The sequence below is a fragment of the Colletotrichum orchidophilum genome, assembly GCF_001831195.1.
Source record: "Colletotrichum orchidophilum strain IMI 309357 chromosome Unknown Scaffold_15.1, whole genome shotgun sequence".
In the NCBI taxonomy this organism is placed as follows: Eukaryota; Fungi; Ascomycota; class Sordariomycetes; order Glomerellales; family Glomerellaceae; genus Colletotrichum; species Colletotrichum orchidophilum.
The window spans coordinates 222,899-245,266 of NW_019172971.1; the positions used below are offsets into that span (position 1 = coordinate 222,899).

General features: G+C 50.0%; 9 protein-coding genes across 9 annotated transcripts; 3 read left to right on the forward strand and 6 right to left on the reverse strand.

Annotated features, from left to right (window-relative positions):
• Positions 1–252: 252 nt before the first annotated feature.
• CORC01_02638 (glycosyl hydrolase family 12) lies at positions 253–1,198 on the forward strand (the record flags this gene model as incomplete). Its single annotated transcript, XM_022614288.1, has 3 exons — positions 253–749; positions 810–1,048; positions 1,119–1,198. 3 exons carry the CDS (start codon positions 253–255, stop codon positions 1,196–1,198), a joined length of 816 nt encoding a protein of 271 aa, XP_022479201.1.
• A 172-nt stretch (positions 1,199–1,370) lies between these two features.
• On the reverse strand, positions 1,371–2,264 carry CORC01_02639 (uncharacterized protein; the record flags this gene model as incomplete). The annotated part of the gene is made up of 2 exons (XM_022614289.1): positions 1,371–1,654; positions 1,784–2,264. 2 exons carry the CDS (start codon positions 2,262–2,264, stop codon positions 1,371–1,373), a joined length of 765 nt encoding a protein of 254 aa, XP_022479202.1.
• A 1,632-nt stretch (positions 2,265–3,896) lies between these two features.
• CORC01_02640 (uncharacterized protein) lies at positions 3,897–5,153 on the reverse strand (the record flags this gene model as incomplete). The annotated part of the gene is made up of 3 exons (XM_022614290.1): positions 3,897–4,156; positions 4,604–4,934; positions 4,992–5,153. The coding sequence occupies 3 exons, from the start codon at positions 5,151–5,153 to the stop codon at positions 3,897–3,899; spliced, it is 753 nt and encodes a 250-aa protein (XP_022479203.1).
• Positions 5,154–6,283: 1,130 nt separating this feature from the next.
• CORC01_02641 (monooxygenase) lies at positions 6,284–7,630 on the reverse strand (the record flags this gene model as incomplete). Its single annotated transcript, XM_022614291.1, has 1 exon — positions 6,284–7,630. The coding sequence occupies one exon, from the start codon at positions 7,628–7,630 to the stop codon at positions 6,284–6,286; it is 1,347 nt and encodes a 448-aa protein (XP_022479204.1).
• A 2,687-nt stretch (positions 7,631–10,317) lies between these two features.
• Positions 10,318–11,347, forward strand: CORC01_02642 (aquaporin rerated protein, other eukaryote; the record flags this gene model as incomplete). The annotated part of the gene is made up of 3 exons (XM_022614292.1): positions 10,318–10,623; positions 10,713–11,016; positions 11,073–11,347. The coding sequence occupies 3 exons, from the start codon at positions 10,318–10,320 to the stop codon at positions 11,345–11,347; spliced, it is 885 nt and encodes a 294-aa protein (XP_022479205.1).
• Positions 11,348–11,579: 232 nt separating this feature from the next.
• On the reverse strand, positions 11,580–12,913 carry CORC01_02643 (epoxide hydrolase; the record flags this gene model as incomplete). The annotated part of the gene is made up of 3 exons (XM_022614293.1): positions 11,580–12,280; positions 12,334–12,531; positions 12,589–12,913. 3 exons carry the CDS (start codon positions 12,911–12,913, stop codon positions 11,580–11,582), a joined length of 1,224 nt encoding a protein of 407 aa, XP_022479206.1.
• Positions 12,914–13,672: 759 nt separating this feature from the next.
• On the reverse strand, positions 13,673–15,270 carry CORC01_02644 (hydantoinase/carbamoylase family amidase; the record flags this gene model as incomplete). The annotated part of the gene is made up of 3 exons (XM_022614294.1): positions 13,673–13,742; positions 13,796–14,623; positions 14,696–15,270. Coding segments are annotated over 3 exons (1,473 nt in total), but the record flags the coding sequence as incomplete, so codon positions are not given.
• Positions 15,271–16,046: 776 nt separating this feature from the next.
• CORC01_02645 (endoglucanase-4) lies at positions 16,047–17,520 on the reverse strand (the record flags this gene model as incomplete). The annotated part of the gene is made up of 2 exons (XM_022614295.1): positions 16,047–16,434; positions 17,441–17,520. 2 exons carry the CDS (start codon positions 17,518–17,520, stop codon positions 16,047–16,049), a joined length of 468 nt encoding a protein of 155 aa, XP_022479208.1.
• A 1,081-nt stretch (positions 17,521–18,601) lies between these two features.
• CORC01_02646 (major facilitator superfamily transporter) lies at positions 18,602–20,532 on the forward strand (the record flags this gene model as incomplete). Its single annotated transcript, XM_022614296.1, has 6 exons — positions 18,602–18,811; positions 18,877–18,942; positions 19,000–19,323; positions 19,373–19,478; positions 19,559–20,169; positions 20,233–20,532. 6 exons carry the CDS (start codon positions 18,602–18,604, stop codon positions 20,530–20,532), a joined length of 1,617 nt encoding a protein of 538 aa, XP_022479209.1.
• Between the last annotated feature and the right edge of the window lie 1,836 nt (positions 20,533–22,368).

Genomic DNA, 22,368 nt, shown 5'->3' on the forward strand with positions numbered 1-22,368 from the left:
GGCCACCCATGGACCCCTGAGCGTCGTCTTGTTATCAACTAATCCAAACACCAGCGGCTCCGTGTTCTCCAACTTTAACGCTTCCCGTCCCGCCCGCTGTGCTAAACACGCGCCGTCTCCAACTACCCCTCACACCATCTCATATCTCACCTCACCTCACCTTAACTCGTCTCATCCACCGATAGACTCTCAGGTTTTCTCAACGTCTTGTCAAGGGTGAACAGCTGAAGCGAAGTCATTCAGTCGCCTTCCATGGGATCCTGCTGCTCGACCTCCGACGACTCGTCACAGCACGAACTCCAACAAGCACGCCCCGCCCCGCCGCCTCAAAACCAGAACAACATGCCGCCGCCGCGCAACCACATCGTCACCCTCGAGAAGAAGTGGGCCTACCACGCCGTCGACGGGTACGAGCTGAACAACAACACCTGGGGCCTCGAGAGCGCGACCTCGGGTTCCCAGCGCACCTACTACGACGGGCCCAGCTCGCCCGGCGCCGCGTCGGGCGCTCAGGGCATCTCGTGGTCGACGGACTGGGAGTGGCAGGGCGGCGAGCACAATGTCAAGTCGTACGTCTACGGCGCGAGGCAGTTTCAGCGCCGGCTTTTGAGCGAGATTCAGGCGCTGCCGACGGAGGCCGAGTGGTATTACAGCACGTGGGATGTGAGGGCCAATGTCGCCTATGACATCTTTACGGACCCCGATAAAGACCACGCCAACAGCAGCGGAGAATTCGAGGTCATGATCTGGTGAGTTTTGATGAATGGCATGTCAATATCCTCCACCGCGCTTACAAGGATTCCATCTAGGCTGGCAAAGCTGGGCGGTGTGTGGCCCATCAGCGAGTCCAAGGCGCCCGTCGCGCACGTTGAGATCTGCGGGCACCAGTGGGAGGTTCACTTTGGCTACAACCACGGCGGCGCGATGAAGGTGTACAGCTTCTTGCCCGTCAACGGCCCGATTCAGCACTTCAACGCCGACGTGAAGCAGTTTTTCAACTTTTTGAGCCACCAGTTCCAGTTCCCGCAGCACAACCAGTACATGCTCGGTAAGTCCCAACCCACTCACCCCAGTCAACCCGTCTGATCACTTGAGCTGTCGGCTAACAAAGTCTGTAGTCTATCAACTCGGAACCGAGGCCTTCACCGGAGGTCCTGCGGAGTTTGTTGTGCCCAAATTCATTGCCGACGTCATCTAACCTTAGCTACGCCTCGTGATCTTTGCTGCTTTATGATACCAGAGAGAAAATGTCGTCAGGCGAGTACCCCTCGAAAGATGGCACTCGGTCGCTGCCAGTCCATAGTCTGTAGTAGTAATACACATATAATACATCATGAGAGAAAATTTAGCCAGCACCGTATCCGCTGCTTTTATGCAATACAGTAGTCTACACCGGCCGTCACCAACAATTTGGCATACTGCTGGTGTAAGAAGACCACCGTCCCAGAGAATGGAACATCTTTACTTTCGCTCACCCCGTCGACCAATATCGACTTGAGATTGAACTTGACGACGCGATTCTGGGTGTCGAGCTCTGCATCGAGGGCGATGATGCTGTCCTTCTCGCGGGGGCCTTCGGGCGCTACTCTGGGAGAGAGCCCGCCGCGCAGCAAGATGCTGTTTGGAGACTTTTCGATGACGATGAAGTCATCAGCTAATATTGTACCTGTTCCGATTAGTCAGAGCGATACGGAAGAGCGACACGAAAACGTAAGAGTGTGGGTCAACATCAAATTCAACAAGAAATCAAAAATAACAGAGAATGAAGTTGGATGCTGCGTACCGACTTGGTAAGTACTTTTCAACAGCTCCTCTTTCTCCCAGAGGTCCCCTGCATTCGACTCATTTTTACGAGCCCTTTCCATGATCTTGCGTTGAATGTTGAAACCTGGGGCCATCAAGTCAGTTCCTCGTCGTTTCGGGCTTGTCAAATGAAGACATGAATCACCATATCGTCCCCAAACGCCAGCCGAATATGTCTCGACGAGCTTCGAGCCCCCACCCAGCGCGTCCTCGACAAGATCCGGCCGCAACTTGTCAAACGGGACCGTGCGGAAGCAGCAATCGTGAAAGTCGGGATTGTTCCTCGGATTGACCTTTTTGAGAATCGGATGCTGGAACAAGCGGTCGTGGGCCGGGGTGAAGCCGTCGTCGAACGCGCATTGACGCGTCCAGAGGTTGAAGCCGGCGGTGCCTGTGACGGCGGTACCTGCAAGGTACTTGGATAAGGTCGCTAACCGGGCCCGGGAGAAGAAGGAAGCCATCGCGAACAAACCGGTTGGGAAAAAATGAAGAAGGAAAAGTTGAAAAACTGATTGGACGCAAAACGAGGATGCAAGAGCAAGATAGTTTGGATGGGGAGCTGAAGGTTCTGCCGCAAAAGCTAATTTTCACGATCCAGGAACGCGGTAAGAAATCAGCGCCATTTCTCCGGGTCAATCCGTCCCGGAACTTCGGATGACGATTTCTTTCGGCAGCATGTGATTTGCGTTCTCTCAGGAAAACGGGGGCTCTCGCGCCTTCGGCCTTCGGACTTGAGAGCGCACGGTGAAGTCTGGTGGCTCTTTTTTTTCTCTCTCTCACTGTTCACTAAACTGGAAACGGGGCGCCACCCTTCTTCCGATGGGAGGCCCACTCCGCTTCCGAGTCCGCCGGGGTTTCCGAGTGATCGGTCCTGTGAAATAATCAGATTCACCAACGTAGGAAGAGGGGTAGCTGCGGCTTTTGTAGGTCATACTCCAAAGCCTCGTGAGTGAAGTTCGTGACTCTTGACTACCATTACTCATCAACGGAGTCAACACTTTTGCAGGGGCAAAGCAACCACACAGACAATTTCAAGTTTCCAAGTCATTTCAAAGAGCCTGTCACCCTTTTCCGAGATGGGTGGATCAGTCTACATTCAAGGATTAATTTTTCTCAATGACTTGGCTACATTCACAAGAGTCGCGCCGTTGTTTTCCATCGATGAGTTTACTCCAGTGTTGTTTGCCGCCCGACTGATGACAACTGCAATCACCGTGGTTTCTCTGGCTCACAAACTCAGTCAAGGCTCCAGAACACGCCAAAGTCGGTGAAGAAGTTCACATATGAATGTCTCTGTAAGATGGTGCACCATATTGCTAGTATAAAAGACGCCATTGGTGCCTATTGCCCATAGAATGCATGTAAAACGACAAACGAAGCAACAAATACTCAGACAAGCAACAAACATTCAAACACAACCCGACAGCCAGAAAGTTTTCAATTACCAAACCATCATTCTGATTCTAATCAATCAACAGCGCAGAACCCCAAAGTCTCAAAAATGGTGGGCCAAAAGAAAATCTGCCCCAGCTGCAAGCGCCTCGCTCTCGAGCGAGGTCGTTGCGGCTTTTGTGGCAAAACTATACAACCAGAACCTCCTCCCGAGCCTCTTGATTAGGTCCTTCGGATCTTCTGCATACTTGGTCTTTCTGTGGGTGGAGAACTTGGTCGAAGATATATAAGTCAAGTGACAGCGAGTGGGAATGGACATGGGGGTTGATAAGCCAGATTACCCCGTCCGCCAGTGGCCTCCATAGTTTATAGAGAGCGCAATACACCAAGCCTTTCTAGAGAGCCACGATCATACTTTGTTATTCTCCCGTTTTTGGTCACCGGAATTTGGGCTTTCATGAGTGGTCGTAAACGTTGAAGAGGCCCGTAACAATTACACCACAGATCGGATTCAAAATGCTTTACTCCATGAATGACCGCAACGAATTCGTTGCAACTTTAACCCGCCCAACGCGGCTCATGAGACCTCGAGCCTATTCGTAATCTAAAGTGGGTATCAACATTGTGAGAAAGCCGCCAAAAAGACGCCTAGACTTTGCGCCTGTTGGCTAAAACAATTATGAGACTTGGAGACCTTTTCTCTATGCCCGAGCACAGTTCGCAGAAGAAGCACCGGTATGATTCGTGGGTTGGTCCGCATGTTGGTTGTCATCATCGGCACTGATGCCAGCGATGCGTAACTGGCGCTGAAAGACGGATAGCATCGTAGCTTCGCTACTCTCGTGGGAGGAATGCCCCATCGTTACGTTTAGAGCGAGCTTCCGCAGCACGGGAATCGAGGCGGCCATGATCGTTGCTGATGTTTCGGCGCTTTCCCATATGAAGAGGTTGCTTAACGTGTCTAAGGAGTCATTGTCAGGGCTCACATGAGCATATGACCGTGGTATGAGCTCGTGGGGGTTTGGACCATGACCAGCAGCACTGAGACTTACATATGTTTCCTGAGTCGAATATACTGCGTGATTGCGGCCCAAAAAGATACAAAACCTTAATTATTCCAGTAACTCCAGCGCTGCAAAGAATGACGTCAGCCGACCAAGGCTCAACGTGGCATGATGAGGACGGAAAAACAATATTACTTACAAAACTCCCATACTCATTGCCACGCAGATGCCTACCCGTTCCCGGGTGCTAAGATGAAGAGGCCATATGATTTTCCACGGTAGCAGTGAAAGAAAAATGTCCAAGAAAGCCGAATATGCTAGAAAGAAAGTCAGCGGGCCGCGTGCGTTATGTTTGAAGGAGGAGTGACTTTGGGTATTCCAACGTAGAAGAGCCCTGTCCTTACCGCAAACAAAAATCCCAAACGGTACTGTTGTCTCGCGAGGCCAGCACGGTCCCGATCCGCCGGGGACACACGGGCTGAGAAACAACGGCAGCCAGAGCACAATGAAGAGGTTCATGGAGAAGATGATAAACCACAGCATCCATCGAAGCTTCCCCGTCATCAGGCGCAAGAGCGTGAACACGAATGATGTCTTGCTGAGAGCCCAAGCCATATTTGACATTACCCCGGCTGCTCCGCTGATTCTGCTGTACTTGGGGACCGTCAATATCCCAGCAAACGTCGACGCACTGAGAAGCGCGACGCGGAGGAATATCATGCCCGTGAAGAGAACCTAAAGACCATGTTAGACAAATCAAGAGACTGTAGGACTTTGATGTAGAGTCCTCACCCACGCGGCAAACAGAACATAGTCGTCCGTCCTTAGTCGCCAGCTTCTCAACGCGGTGACTCGAGCATATATCCTGAGACCAAGAAAGGTCGTCGCAAGGAAGAAGAGGACCACCAAAGATGCAATGGCTCGAAAGGTTGTCGACGGTAGCTTACTTTCCATAGTGTCCTTTCACGACGCCATGCCTGCAGCGAGGTAAGCTATAACCGTGGTAATATTAGGGAACCTTGGAAAAGATGAAACGCCAAGGGCCGGTAGATCAGGATTCTGACAGCGGTGACCACGGAAAAGAATGACGGTTAGTCACGGGCCACCTGAGGGGACCAAGCTCCAGGCTTGGACCGTTTCGTCACTGGCGTGACTCGGTTCACAGGGGAGGCAGGGTACATAGCACAATATTGCAGATGACAGAATATGTCTTTTGTCTTCTCTTGGTCAATTTTAAAAATGTAGTCACTGACTGTTTGACTGCGTCCACTTGCCGAAATCTATGTACTTAGTTTGCCTGCTTCTATGCCGCACTCAAGGCTTGCGACTCCCATAGATCCACGTGCTGATGAGTTTCTAGGGGTTTGGACAGAAAATCTAAGTCTCGCTCTCTACTCCATTTTGATTATTGTTCATTGCTACCTGATTCTTAGTGAAGTGAATTTTGAATTCCGTCTGGTGAATCTTCGAAAAAATCCATATGTCGCTTGATTGCCGACATGAAGGCACAGTGCGTCGAAGGCACATGTATTTCATGTTCCAAGAGACGGAAACGTAGGAACAGACACACAGACATGCCCTCCGCGGTCTGGTTTCTCCACACCATTAAGTGGCCTATTCATGGCCAGAACTAATCAGCTTGAGCGCTGGAGCTCCCGCGGCAGGATGTGCGCCGACCATATGGTGGCACAAGCCAGGGTTGAGACTCACTTGACTGCCGGGCTTCTTGGCCGTTGCTCAAGCTGCGGCAACGGCCGCCAAGATGACATGGATTGCAAATGTCTCGAGGAACAAGAAGGAATTGGATGCAGTTGCCACGCAGGGAGAAACTAGGCTGAACCTGATGATTGTGTGGCTTATGCACGTGTGTAGCCAGGGTTCGATATAACTTGGGGTAGTAGGCACGTGGCAGGTTTACCTGAATTGGGAATTGCTAAAGGTGCTTAATTAATGTCATCATCCCTGAGCGGTTGAAGGAAAGACGACTTACAATATATATATTGACAAGTCATGTTCAGCCTCTACTGCTTCCAGCTCGATTTTGTAAAGGAGCCAATTGCCAATTATCAAATATTAGTAGAGGTCTAAATCCACTCAGCCGGACTTTTCAACCCTAGTTTTTCACTAACACCCTCCGTCTCTTTTGCCTTCTTGTTCACGCTTTCCATCTCGAAGCCAGCCACCTTCTTATAGACCCGACCGATGTCTTCCAACTCGTCCTTCGGAACGACATCGTAAACATTGTCGAATCCATCGGGTGCTCTTTCCTCGCATATCTGCAAGACGTGATCTGGTCCGTTTCCGCGGTTTGCCATAACAATCTTGGCCGTCGCCGGCAACCGCTCCGATTCATATGCCTTGAGCGCCGCCTCTACATCTCCCGGACTCGCAACAAGTTGCTTCGCAAGAGTCTCGGCGTCAATAATAGCCTGCGATGCGCCGTTGGAGCCGATTGGGTACATGGCATGCGCAGCATCACCAAGCAACGTGAGACGGCCAAAACTCCAGCGCTCCACCGGATCCCGATCGCTCATGGGGAACTCAAACACCTTCTCCGTCGCGTCGATGAGGTCTTTCATCTCGAGCCCACCACAGCGCCACCCGCGGAACGGGCCTTCAAACACAGACTTGTCGACCGCTTTTGTCCAGTCCGTCTTCGGCGGAGTGAGGTCCTCATCATCCTTGTCTCGTATCCGGAGTTCGGCGATCCAGTTCACGAGACTCTTGCTCTTGTCCGCGGAACGCTGACTGATGGGGTAGGCGATGAACTTTTGATCGGCGTGGCCGGCCCAGACCATTGATGCTCCGGTGAGATACGGCTCACGCTCGATGCAGCCGCGCCAGAGCATCCGGCCGGAGAAACGCGGTGGTCCCTCGTCCGGGTACAGAATCTTTCTCGCAGTCGAGTTGATTCCGTCGGCGGCTATGAGAATGTGGCCTGTGACACTTGACTGTCCGGCCGGCGCACCGTCTCTCCGTTGCGAAAACTCTGCTGTGATGCTCTTCGCGTCCTGGGAGAACCCTGTCAAGGCATGGTTGAGGTTGACCGCCCCTTCGCCCAACCGCTCTTTGACGGCACTCAGCAGCAGCATCTGGCACTCGCCGCGATGAACGCTAAACTGCGGCACTGCATAGCCTGCCTTGAGGCCTCTTGGCTCGTTGAGGATGGGATGGCCGTGGCGGTTGTAAAAGTTGAGCTCTTGTGTTTTGATGCCGGTCCTCTCGAAAGCTTCCAGGAGTCCGAGGTTGCGGAGAATGAGAATGGCCGAGGGTTGCACGTTGATACCGACGCCCAGAGTCGTAAGTTGCGACGCTGCCTCAAAGATGTGGATGTCTGTGAATCCGGCGGCATGCAGGGACAGTGCCGTTGTGAGGCCGCCTATGCCTGCACCGGCTATGATGATCTTGGGCTGGGGGTTCAGGAATGGCATTTTGCGGGCGTGCTCCAGAATAATATTTGTGTTGAAGAGAGTTGGTCTTGCAGTTAGCTAGAGCCGATCCATGAGGAGTAGTCGTTGTGAAGTTGGGTCATTACATTGAAAATGCATAGCAAAGCCTCCGCCGGTAACTTCAAGTCTAAGTGGTTCCGAAAGCCGGAGTCGGTGGAGATCTAGGATTGCCGACTCTAGTGCCGCGGCTAAGCAAAATTTTACAAGATCCACAGAAACTAGGACCATCAGTAAGTGCAGCTTCGCTTAGCGCCCAATATCACAACCCCTTTGTCTTGTGATGTGTATGCGAGCCATGTTGCCAGGTAATAGACTGACGCTCAACGCAACTGGATCAAGTCCACTCATCTCACTGGGTATAGCTCCGCTTCCATTGCTTCACCCCACACAACTACCCCAGATCACGATGCTCTGACTTCCTCCTCAATCACGTTGGGATCAGGCTGGTGGATCGAGACCCTGGTCCCAGCCCCGGCCGCGATCCACGGACTTCCGTCACGTAGCGGCCGATCTCTAGGACCGAAACCACTCCACTGGAGACGATGAACCGCCAAAAGATTTCGAACCACTCGAAGGAACGGTTGTCCATACTTCAACTTGTAGGTGTACGCCACACCACATATTAGACTAGCCTCCCGATCTTTGTTCATCTGCTGAGCAATGAAATGCTTGGTTGGAGCTTTCTTTCACTCACTACGTTTTTGTCACTTTTAGCATGGTGAAGTTGCCTACTTTCATCCCAGGCGAAACGCCGAAATCCTATAAGTAGGTCTTTTCGCCGTTTCATTGGTCTCGTTGCATGTGAGAGAAACTTCTTGCATCGTATTTGGGACGGATTGAACCGTGTAGTGGCGAGACTGGCTAGCTTCCTGAGACTTGAGTAAGTTCATCAGCACGTGAGTTGACGTTTTCCTGTCAGCATTGATACGTGAACCGATACTCATGATGCTGAATAGTCACCCCATGAATAATTCTTGAGTCTGGGACAAACTTTGGTTGATAGATCCGCAATTGTGATTCAATCGTCGTGTAGTTACACAGCTTATGGCTTGCCGATGGGATAATTAACCTCAACTTGTTTAGCCGCGAGCCGCGAGGTGCATATTGCTGTGCTATTAAACCCTGCCAATCTTTTGGTTCTTGACTAGTTTTGCATCCTTGTGTTTCTAGCAAGGCGAAGATCCAGTTCATCCCAGCTTTGATGTCATCGATGTCGCTGCCATAGAGGGAGTCGAAGATAAGAAGTCGAGAACGATTACGCGTCTACAACAACATCCGCCTGTGAGTGCGACAGAGAACACCAAAGAGAAGTCATACTTGCCACACCGGTCGCACCCGTATTTCGCTGCAGGTGTCCAGGTACATGGGCAACACCTTGATGTATTACAGATTGATGAGTGTTCGTATTCGATGAGCAGCTTGTGGCCTACCCTCGATACTCGTTTTTCAGTCCATCTAATTCTAGCAATACCATCCGGATGGATTATATTCCCCTGTAATACCTCAACCTTTCACTTCTACAACAGTATGACCATCCCCGCTGTCGGTATTTCACAATCAGTATTGTTCGGGACTAACGTTTTTTCATTCTGCGAAGCAGATAAGATGAGATCTGATTTTAGAATGGCTCACGGTAGTTCGCTAATCGCTTTTCTGGCGCATATTTCCCATCTCGTATCCCTGAGGGACATCTTTAGGTGATACCAGGTGGCTAGCCGCCCGCAGCAAGCAGCAAGTGGATGAACCAGGTATCAGGACTCAGAGTTTCCTCGCAAGCGACAGCTTCATCTAAGTCGCATAAATTTGATATGAATCAAACTCACGATCAACATGTACTAGCAGAAACGTGACACCCTGTTCAAGAATCAAAACATCATTGCGGATCTGTTCTCCTCCAGCCTGTCTCTGTTGACCGGTTGACGGCAAGGAGGCAGCCATTTTGAACTCCTAGTCCCAGCCACTAACCAACTGACGGATGACGCTAGACTATCTATTTCAGATTTCCTGAGATGGGGGGTTCCGGACCATACGCAAAGTGGATGGCGTGGGGATTTTCCCGCAGACGCGGAGAAGCCACGCAAGAACCAAGACACACAAGCTCGGAACTGCAGTCTCTTGTCAACAAATAACGCGGCAAGAGGTGGGCGGGCGCGCGCGGCCTGGCCTGCGTCAACGCCTCGACTCACACTCCGGAGCGAACGGCGCGCCAAATTGGGGAATTCCAGACGTCTGCGGCGTACATCGAGCCCGAAAGAAAGCCCCCCAATGATTGGAGCGCCAGGCTAAGATGTCTCACCATGGGGGCACCACTGACGTGCGCACCGCATCACGAAGAGTCATTAGAGCCGCTTCGAGTTAAACACACCCCAAGCCACACCCGTTGAGCTAAACCCCCAACGGAGAATTTCGTGACTGGGGGCACGGGGGGTTCTACAATATTCCTTTGTGTCTTACCCCCTTAGCAGTGCTTGCTCCTCCCATACCTAATGTAGGTAGGAACAATACAATGTGGCCATCATACATGTTCAAAAGGGTGCCCTCCCTTGCACTCGGATGTTTCTCCTTTTCCCCAATGTCCCTTGATGGTAGCGCATCTCGACGACAGCAATCGAATCAGAAACGAGAGAGACAGACAGGGAGATAGAGAGAAAGAGAGGAGAGTTTAAAAAATGTCGAAACCCCAGGATCGCCACCATAACCACGCCAACGGCCACCACCACGAAATCCCCAAACCCCATCTGACCACAATGGGCGGCCACCTCGTCGCCGCCTCGGGCGAGTTCGTCGGCACCTTTTTCTTCCTGTACTTTGCGTATGCCGGCAACATCATGGTGATCAAGCAGGGGACCGAGTCAGCCGGGGACGGTACACTCAGCAGTCAGGGCGTTGTATTCATTGCCCTCTCGTACGGCCTTTCCCTCCTCGTCAATGTCTGGACGTTCTACCGCATCAGTGGTGGTCTCTTCAATCCTGCGGTAAGTATACGCATCGCAATGGGGCACGGAAAATGGACTGCCATAATTTTTGATTTTTATGAGCCGCATACTGATGGAAGTGAGAATAGGTGACACTCGGCCTTTCTCTCGGCGGCCAATTGCCGTGGATGCGGTCCGCGTTCCTGGTGCCGGCCCAGATACTGGCGTCGATGTGCGCCGGTGGGCTGGTCGAAGCCATGTTCCCAGGCCAAGTCCATCAAGCAAACTCGCTGCTTGGGATTGAGACGTCTGTCGCTCAGGGTCTGTTCCTCGAAATGTTCTTCACCGCGCAACTCGTCATTGTGGTATTCATGCTGGCCGCTGAGAAGTCTCGTGATACCTTCCTCGCGCCCATTGGTATCGGACTGGCTTTGTTCATGATCTTGATTCCAGGTAAGATAATTCTTCCCCCTTTGTATCACAATGGAAGTTGTCTGACACATGAGCAGGTGTCTGGGTCACTGGTGGGTCACTCAATCCCGCCCGTAGCTTCGGATGTGCCGTGGCAGGCAGGACGTTTCCCAATTACCACTGGATCTACTGGCTCGGGCCATGCATGGGAGCCGCTCTCGCGGCTGCGTACTATCGGTTCGTCAAATGGGCTCACTACGAGGAAGCCAACCCTGGTCAAGATCTACCGGCAGACCCGAAAGATCTGGCGGCGGCTCACCCGGCAACCCACGGGCTACCTCACAGCTTGATCCCTCATCGACATGAGGTTTAGAGATTGTCTTCGGCAATGTAAAACTATTGATTCGCTGGTCACGTAAGGATGGTCTATTGTTTTGAATTGGCGTTCATGTGGCATATGAATTAGGGATTGCGGTTGGGAAAACATCATGGACTTGGCTTCATATAGCATTAATAGCATCATCAACATCATTTAACAAAGATGAATTTCCGAATCCGAACTGTCTCCCAAAATCAACACATTTTCTTGAGGAAAACAAACTGTCTCACAATTTGGAACGAAGACTTTGCTTCGACAACACCTCCGCAACATCATGCGCACCACCACCCTTGCTAAACATCTCCCTCAAATCCTTGGCCAAAATCTCAGGCCTCTCATGAGCAGCAAAATGTCCACCATCACCATGCGTGACAGCAAAAACAACAGGACCCAACGTCTTGGCATGGCTCATTGGCGGAACAATTAGATCCATGGGGAAGATGGACAACCCGAGCTTCACCCGCGGGACCCATCTGACGTGCTCCGTATGCCTCTCCGGGTGCGCAACCTCGTAGTAAATCCGCGCGCTGGCCTCGGGCCCGGCCGTCGAGAACTGGTAGACGGATATCCAGGTGAGGAGCTCGTCGTCGGTCCAAGGGTACGAATCGGTCCAGTCGTGCAGCTTCTCGAGGATCCAAGACAGCAGCGCCACGGGCGAGTCGGCCCACGCGAGGCCCAGCGTCGCGGGCTTGGTGCTCTGCTCGAGGTTGTACCCGAACCCTTCCCTCTGGAACCACTGGCCCCGCTCGATGCCCTTCTTCTCCTTCTCCGAGTACGGGAAGAGGTTCTTTATGTACTGCAGCGGGTTCTTGAAGAAGGACGGCGGGCTGGCGGAGACCATGTTGATGTGGGATGCGAGAACGTGGTCCGGGTAGAGCAGGCCCATGAAACGTGTGATTCCGAAACCCCAATCACCTCCTTGGGTGACTACTCCATGGTCAGCTCCCGTCGAAAGCGGTACTCGGAGTGTGAAAGCTCACCATACTGCTCGTAGCCGAGCTTCAGCATCACTTTGTGCATGACCTCGGCGTACTGAGGTAGGCGGAAACCTGGTTTATCCGGACCCTCCGAGAACCCAAAGTTGGGAAGCGACGGCGCCACGACATCAAAAGACAGACCGTTCTTCTCCGTCGTCAGCAGCGGGAGGATTTTGAGAACCTCGAGGAAGCTACCGGGCCCTGAAATCAAGTTAGATACACGTAGAATGCGTATAGAGAACACACAACCCGACTCACATCCGTGAGAGAAAAGCAGCGGCACAGCTCCAGGCTGTTGGCTTTTCTGATGAAGGAAATGAATCTCGAGATCGCCGAAGCCGTCCACTGTGATCGTCGTCGTGAACTGCGGCAGTTCATTCAGCTTGGCCTCTGCCGCGCGCCAATCGAAGCCGTTGCGCCAGTACTGGACCAGTCTCTTCACCTCTGAGACCGGGGAACCATAGTCCCAGCTATCAGTGAGTGCGAAATCTGGAGGGAATTTGGCAATGTCGAGCTTGGCGTGAAGTTCCTCGATCTTTGAGTCGGGGACCGCGATCTTGTACGGCTTGATGTCGGAAGTCATGGTGTTGTCTTGCGTCTTCAAAAGCTTCAACTCGGGTTTGCGGCGTGAATGCTCACTAGCTGTAAACTGTGCCGTGAGATGTGTGTGATGAAATCGCTTCGCTGAATGCTTTGATGAGCTTGATCAGGCAGGCGTATTGACTATGTTTATCTTTGCATTCAACATCCACGCCCTTATTTGGACGATCTACCTAGATGTGCAGATGGCGTCTCGATTGGTGGGTAGCAGTCGCAACAGTCTTACTAATCCATATTTGCAGTCTCGATGCCCCCTAAGCTTTCTCGTTGCACCGAGAGTCAGGGCGTGAGGGGTCTCCGAGGTCCAGCACGGCTGCTTCCACAGCGCTAAAATACAAAAGCCCAAAACTCAGTGCGCTCACTCGGTGACGGTCCTGGAAGGTCTGACATCATGGATCAGCGCGGTTTGTGAGCGGCGGCGAGACCACCACCTTGCAAAGGCGCGATAATGACAATCAACATGTAGGGCGTGCTGATAAATTGAAGCTTTCTTACAAATAGGGCTTGTTGAGATGAGCTTGAGCCAGCCTAGGACGTTTATGCGATGGTTTTGATGCGGGAGGGAGTTCAGGCATATGCTTGTACACGATCACTCACTGAGGGTTCATTCAAGGACGCTAATCTCAACCAAACCTTCAATGAAGAATACTACCTTCAGATGAGCGAAATGACGAAATTTATCATGGAAGATGACTCAGACGGCTCATGACCAATTGCTCCTTGCCAAAATTCTCAAGCAGCATCACTTCCTGCTAGCCCTCAGATTGTCGTAACTTACAACGGCCTCAAGCAGGGTCTGAGTACCATTCGCACTTTAGCAAGTCAGCTCACGCATTGTCGAGTATCAACCGGACCGGCCACTCACCAATCTTCAGGACTGCAATACTCCTCGGGATGATGGCTCACGCCGTCCTTGCAAGGAACGAAAATCATAGTAGTTGGACACCGCTTGCTCGTGTAAACGCTGTCATGCCCCGCGCCGCTCGTCAACGGCAGCCAGCCGTCCGGCCCAAAAAGGCCAATCGCCGCGCTCTCCACGGCCTGGATGCACTCCGCGTCAAACTTGACCGCGGGCGAATCGGTATCGAGCGTCCACTGCATCTCGACCCCGCGGCCATCCTCCCCGGCGATCCTCTCAAACGACGCGACGCACCGCCTCTGCACCTCTTGGACGACGGCGTCTTCGGGGTGGCGGATGTCTAGGGTGAAGGTGACCTCCGAGACGATGGTGTTGGTCGACGAGCTGGGCGGGATCTTGATGACCCCCGTCGACGCCAACGCCCCGAGCTCCTTTGCGATGGCGTTGGACGCAGCAATCATCTTTGACGCCGCGAGCAGCGGGTCCTTGCGGGACGTCAATGGCGTGGTGCCCGTATGCGCGTCGCGGCCTTTGACGGTGAAGGTGAACCAGCGGTACGCCTGCGCGCCCTGCACGACGCCGATCTTTCTGCCCTTCTCCTCTAGGATGGGGCCCTGCTCGATGTGCAACTCAAAGTGCGCGCCGAGGGGGTACCCGGATGATGCGTCGCTCGAGCAGGTGAGGGGACCAACGTAGCCGTGTCGCTCCAGCTCGGATTTGACGGTCACGGAGGGGTCGAAGATGTCGGTGAGGTCCCAGGCCTTTTCCCGCGAGATCTCACCTGCCCAGACGCCCGAGGACATCATGGATCTCGGGAAGCGGGCGCCCTCTTCGCTGGTTGATGTCAGACGCCTCCCCGCCTCTACGGATTGGTTGTCGAGATTGGCGTTTGCAAATGTAACTCACTTGGTCCAGTTGACGATGCCAACATCGAACTGCGTCTTGACGTTGTTCTCCTTCAGCGTTCTCATTACCTCGACAGCGGCTAGAACGCCTAGAATGCCGTCATATCTGCCACCGCGGGGTTGAGTGTCAAGATGGCTTCCCATGGCTGTCATCGGAGCCGACGACTTGAGCGCCCCCTGGCGTTTCGCAAACATGTTTCCCATCTCGTCAATTGCCAATTCGCAATCAAGGCTGGCTGTTTCGTAGGCGAACCATTTCCTAACGCGAGCATCGTCGTCGGACAGCGCCAGTCTGGCCATACCCGTCTCCGTCGCACCCCTGCCATCGTACCAGTAAGCATTTGATATCGACTCAAGCGCCGAAAGAAACAAAAACGCCCGAACACAGACTTTCCGTATCGGTGAGCTGCACCCCATTGGCAGGTATGATGAATCGTCTCTTGGAGCCGGTCGCTGTTGATCTTGAGTCCAGATAAGGAACCCCGCGCGGTCGAGAGTGACCTCACCCGGCGGGGAATGGACGACACTGGCCTTACGCGGGCAATCATGATTAAATCCAAGAATGCAAAATCGGTGCTAGGCGAAACAGGCGAGTAACGCTGTTATGAGATCCAATAGGTCCGAGTTTATTGCAAATGTTGGGAGACGCAGACTGGTTGATGTAAGAGAGCGAAGGGAGATAGGCAAAATAATCGGCCCCGGACCATGTCTTCGGCCAAGGCGCCCGAAACCGGGGTACCAGACCCGGACAGAACCAGCCGGGATGAAGGCATTCAACAGCCCCGGTCATCCAACGAATAGCTGTCGTTTACGCCCACGACTCACCAAAGCTTACGCCCAAGAACGCACTTTACGACGGCATTTCTGGATTCGAGGTAAGGGTGCTGGTCTAAATGGGTCAATTCCACTCAAACTCTATATAGTTCTCCATAGGCTAGATTAAAGCGTTACCGCCCTATTGTGACATACCGGCAGCACCGGTCTCTGAGTCCCCATCACGGCCCCATCTCCCCGAGAAACGGCGGTAGAACGAACTCCCTCTTCATCACGCTTCTGCTTTCTCGGAGCCGCAATTATTTCCACGTCGCCTTCGGTCAGCTAGGCGCCGCAGTCGCCCACCAAAGACAAAACACTCCTGTGTGAGAGACGAAAGCCGTGGCGCCAGTGAACATTGTCAGCCCTGGGATCTTGTACGTCCCGGTAAGCGTTGCGAGATGTCATAGATCGACCCATCCTCCACCGGCTTGTACAAGTCTACAGCTGACGTCCCAGCGGGTACGTCGTCCCCACCGCCGGTGACCTAGATGTTGATATACTGAGGATGATGTTGCGCTCCTGGCCCTGGGTAATAACTAGCAAACTGCACATCGATAACCTGGTGTAATCGTGGGCGCAATCCGCATCACCCAGGTCGCATTGTTCCGGAAGAGGATGTCGCTCGCCCATATACCCCACGCCGTCGCGGAGCTCGTGGCATTCGCATTTGGATCATCGATTCCGACCTTGTCAATGGCAAAGAAGGCCAACTTTGTCTTGTTGATGGACTCGCAAGACCCCGCGTCGCTGCCGCAGAATGTGAGGTACGTGATGACGGCGCCGTGGTGCGATTTGGGCCAGCCTTGCCATTGCAAGTCAATGGTGTCGCCAGCAGGAACCGGCGCATGAACCAGCTCGTTCGTCACGTTGATGAATTTGCTGCAACGACGGGACGCGATGGTAGACGAAGGTGCAAAGCCAGAACTGTGCAGCACCAACCGGGGTATTGCACCATATTAATAAAGCTGTTTGACCACCAAGCTTTCGAGAACTGTTCGGTTGAAGTCTGACCGTGAAAACTAAACGTGCCTTAGTTTCTCAATACGAAATAATAGAGTTAGTTAGTCTGATCCGTGCCCCTTGGATCTCGGAGGATCTCTCGAACACGTCCCTTTCGAGCCGTCTCCAGGCGCCAAGCTACCCCACACGCTTCTATAAAGCATGACCCCAATCTATAGAGAACTTTACTCGAGAGTTTCCCTCCTCCATGCCGTGCCGCAGTCCCGTGTGAGAATCGCGACTGAATGGAGAAAAAGACAAAAATGCGACCTGGCGACATTCTCATTATCGCCAGGAAATATAAAAAGCAATGGACGATCTGGGAATCGAACCCAGGACCTACCGCATGCTAAGCGGTCATTATACCACTAAACCAATCGCCCAATGGATGTTGGAAAATCTCATACCATTCTCAATCATAACCCTCAGATACAAACGCAGTTCTTGACATGCCATCGCTACGCGCTTCCGCCAGATACCAAGTAAAGAAAGCTTGCCTATTGTCGCTGCTTTATTTAATGCTTGATCTGACCTGAGCTCCTGAGAATGATTGGGGTGGACAGAGCTTTCTGAAGCACTTACCCTGATGTAATGAAACAACAAGCATCACCGCAAGCTGAGACGTACGAGCATCGCAATTCCTTTGACATGTCGCATGAATTCTACGATTCGAGTACACTGGTTCATTTCTCTCTGCAGCTTGAATACCGCCAACGTCACTCATGCGATACTGACATGATTGATCTCGATTGGAATCGTTCCTGTTGCACGAGGCTTGTGTAAAACAGCGCACGTTGCATAAATGTCAGGTTTAGTACACGACCCTACCTACATAACTGCATGCGGTATTCGAATCCACCCAGCACGCCACGAGCCATGAAGAGCACGACTGCATCGCGTGATAAAATTCCTCTTTGAGACTTGCTCTTACCCCGGCATTGTGGCGTCGAGCTGAATGTCATTAAGCGAATCGCCTTCCTGGAGTAGTAAGTGGTCAGCTGAACGCCTCATTCCTCCAGAGTGCGTTTTTGAAAAGAAACATTCCATTCTGTAATTTGGCGTTCCTAGGGTCCCACTCTTCACTCATGTGGCTTTTCTGTTACCAGGTTCTCGGAATCAAATGATTGATGACACTGTATATATATGTAGCTTGCTATTTTCGAATTGGGCGCTATAATTGTCTGCTAAGATTCCACCTCCTAAGCTTAGACGCCATACTTGGTGTTGAATGGAACCCGAGATCCACTTCACGATGTGTCCACATTGAGGGCTTCAGCCCCCAGACCACACCCAACATGAGTGTCCCATTCAGCTCCCGACACCACCGAGGAGCAATTCTCAATCTTAATTGGTCTATTAGTCTAGTTGGTTAGGACGTCGGATTCTGATGCAAAAGCATTTCCTTCCGTAAGCCCAGGTTCGAATCCTGGATGGACCTTTGTTTTGTCTCTGTAGACAGTTGAGCGTGTTCTGCAGATCTTTTTGGACTTAGTTGAGCTCGAGGCATACCTGAACATTACAGTCTGAACAATACTATTATTCATGGTCCCAAGTCTGGGCCAGGGGCAAGACATGGGGAACTGCGCTTGTGGCTTTTATTTTATGCCATTCGGCCCGTGGCGCAGGATAGTTCGCACTAAGCGAGAACATAGCGCGGCCGGGGGTTGTCTGGGGGAGCGCTCCTCTTACTTGACCCGCCTGCGCCGTCTTTCCGAACAACCGGAATCAGGAGGCTACGCTTCTTCTTTGTACGAGGGCTTGACCTCGAGAGCCTCCGAAAGGCCCGAATTGGGTAGGTTTACGAGAAGGCCCCGGGGAGCTGAGATGCGCTCAAGTGCTGGCTCAGCCCTGGATGCGGTTGGCAAAGTAATGAATTGCGGCCCGCACTCCTGATCCATGTCAATGATGGTAAACATGCTATGACCTATGGGGAACATCAAGCCACGAAAGCCAGTGTCATCGTGGTATAAGGAGTTTGGTTTGCTCAGACGGTTGATCGTTCTCGGTGACACAAGTCTTGGCCAGTTCTTCTTTGAAAACGATCCCTGATTCAATATTTTATAATATTCTTCTTTTGCTGGCTGATTCTGTCATGAATCCTCGGCCAGATTCCAATGAGGATACTGAAAAAGCACTGAGACCAGCTCTTATCTCCTTCAATTCTCTCACAACACTGTGCGAAGACGAAGCAAATTGTGAACACAGCGACAATACCAAGGCCCTACCTATCTCGGCTGCTCAGTCAATACCAGATTCTGAACATTTCCAAAGCAGTCATGAAGCTCTTTCCACACGGGCATCTGTAAGGCTTTGTTGTCCAATATGTAATAGTTGTATCCCACTAACGCTGGCTCTACCTCGCTTTAGGTGACGTGGGATGGGCCAGAAGACCCAGAAAACCCGAAGAACTGGAACCGACGACGGAAATGGACAGTAAGTATCTTACTATCAGGCATAGAGATGTTGAACATGCGCTGATAGAAAATCTAGACATCCTTGATCATCTCAGCATTCGCGTTCCTGTCTCCTCTGTCCTCGTCGATAGCCGCCCCCGCTCTCGGACCGATCGGTCACGACTTACACATCACCGACGAGGTCCAGCTCCAGTTGGTGCTTTCGATATTTCTCTTGACATACGCCTTGGGGCCGTTTATCTTATCACCTTGCTCAGAGATATGGGGGCGAACGCCAATCGTCAGAGTTGGGAACTTGATCTTCATCGCCTCTACTACCCTCTGTGGTTTTGCAGCATCAAAAGAGCAGATCTTAGCCTTTCGCTTCCTGGCTGGGATAGGCGGAAGTGCAACGATTGGGGTGAGTCTTTTTTGGAGCATGGGTTGAACTCTGCTGATAAGTTTGATAGATGGGCAGTGGCGTACTGGCAGACTGCTGGAAACCAGAGGAGCGAGGCAAAGGCATAGCTTTTATGCAATTCGCTCCCGTCTTGGGTCTCGCAGTCGGGCCTATTGGTATGTTTCAACCCTCAGGAATCAACGGAACATCGTCTACAAAGTATCAAGTGCAGGTCTGATAATCCCCAAACACGCAGCCGGCGGATATATCTCCCAATACGCAACCTGGCGGTGGACCTTCTGGTCCGTGGTTATCCTAAATTTCACAGTCCAAGCCATAGCCTTGATATGTCTCCGAGAAACATACGCGCCGCGACTTCTACACCAAAAGGCTAAACGTCTCCGCAAGCTCTACAACGATCCATCCATTCAAACGGAATGGGAAAAGCAGGAACGTACACTTTGTGTCGTTCTCAAAACCAGTATGTCCCGGCCGTGGATCATGCTTGCGACTCAACCTATTATTCAAAGTCTCGCGCTGTACCAAGCCTTCAATTTTGGACTGCTTTATCTCATCATCTCCAGCTTTCCGCGGTTGTGGGAGCATCAGTACGGGATGCAAAAGGGGCATGCGAGTCTCAACTACATCTCTATTGCCCTCGGCGCTTTGATCGGGGTGTTGATTTCCGCCCCAGCAATGGATTTGATTTATAAAAGACTCAAATGTCGCCGCGGTATTGACGGAGAAAAGCAGGGAGTCCCAGAGTTCCGCGTTCCCTTGATGGTTCCCGCTTCTATCCTTACGCCCTGTGGGATATTGCTTTTCGCCTGGACTGCACAGAGCAAAATGCACTTTATGCTTCCCAGCGTAAGAAATCTTCTCCAATCAATGGCATTTTGGATCCTTTTGACTGAAATTTGTCTTCTGTAGGTGGGCATAGCTATCACTATCGGTAGCAGCATGGTCTCCTACCAGTGTATATCGGCTTACATCGCCGACTGTTATTGTCTCCACACTGCGTCGGCGTCCGCAGCTTGTTGCTTCATGAGATCCATGTTTGCTTTCGCGTTCCCGCTGTTTGCCCCGGCCTTGTTTAGGAATCTTGGCTATGGCCGAGGCGGGAGTTTGCTGGCAGTCATTGCTGTGGTGGTTGGTGTGCCAGCGCCTTTACTGCTTTGGAAATATGGAGCAAAGCTGCGGGCTCAAAGTAGATTTGGTGTTTCTAAATAAAATAAATTGGCTGTCCACAATGTCAAGATTTACTTGCTGTACACTGGTTCTTAAGGAACACCGATGAGGCAATGTGACTGCAAGTTCTGCAGTAGATATGTTTCTGACTTGAGTGCAGCGACCGGTGCCATTATGGATTTTTCTACTAACACTGAGTTTCGCTCTCTCCTTGTTGCAGTTGTGGCACCCATAAGCCGAACATCGACTTTACTGTTGTTACTAACAATGAGTACCATTCGTGACGCAAAATTGGGAGTTGACGGTGCTTGAGGTTCATTTATCAAGCCCTTATCGTATAAATTTCGGGAAGCTTAGTGCCAACGTATATATCTGCAAAATCTACTTGTCTGCCTTGTTCTGATCGTCATATGAGAAAGCTCATCGCGTTCTGGTTAGTGAATCTGCCCGGATGCAACGGAAGCAACGTGGGAGTACTGTCGGATTAGAAGCCCAATTCGACCTCGAGTCAGCGCCAGCGCAGGGGCCATCTAAATGTCTTTATATTAGCGTTTAACCGGCGATCTAACTAACGGTTAGAACCTCTTTTTTCTACTTTACGTAGAGATTAATATAAAAGTAATTAACCCTTTATTACTATGGTTCGATTAAATAAATCACCCTATAATTACGTAAACTAATACTAATTAATAATTTAATTATTATCGTAAATTAATAAGGCTATTATAAAATAAAAAAAGCGACTTTTTAATACTATACAAGATAAAAAAATCGTACTATTTTAACTTTTTATAAAAATTAAAAAAAACGACTTTTTAACGCCGTACGGAATAAAAGATTTCCGATTTTCTAAACTTTTATTAAAAAAAAAGCGTTTATTATATTAATAACGCTTTTAAACGGTTTATTAATAAAACCGCTTAGGTTAACCACCGACCGTCGAAAAAATCCTTCTTTTTTATACCTTTTTTAATTTTAAAAAACCTTTTTTTTTATTTTTCTTTTTTATTTACTTCTCATAATAAATATACGAATTTATTTATTTTATATTTATATTAACCGTAATTAAATTATATAATATTTATAATTATTTTATAACTTATGAAGTACGAATACGAAATAAAAACGTAAAAAATAAATTATATAATTTATCTAAACTTATAAACGTAAAGAATAAACCTTTAATAAAAATATATTAAAGCGCTGCGCGATTAAAAATTAAAAAAATCTTTTAAATAGATCGTATTTATACTTTTTAATAAAAGTAAAAATAAAAAAAGTAGCTTTAATAAACCTAAATTATATAACGATCCGATTAAAAAAGAAATTAAAAATATAAAATAAACCTCGTAAAATCTTATTTAATTTAACTTTTTTTTTAACTTTTTTATTACTTTTTTAAATAAACGAATAAAATACTATTTCGATAACGATTTATAAATAAAAAACAAAACTATTACGAGATTTCTAAACTTAACCGGCTTATTACAAGTATTTATTATATAAAAATAATAAATATCTTTATAATTTAATAACGGGCGTTAAAAAAAAAGGCTAAGGTTAAAGTAATCTTAAAGAAAAAAAAACTAAAAACGGATTTAAAACGGTTTTTTTATATTTTTTAAAAGGAAATAAACTACTGAATAATAATAATTCGTTTAATAAACGTATACGTTTCTTAGGTATTTATTTAAGGAGAAACGTACGTATTTAAGACGTTATTAAACTAACCGTAATCTATTTTAATAAAGTATAATAAAACCGCTTAGATCGAATAAAAAAAGCTTATAATAATTAAAAACGGCGTTAAAAACCTATTTATAAAATAAAAGATAAATATAAAAAATATTATAAAATAAACTTAAGGCGTAAGGACCG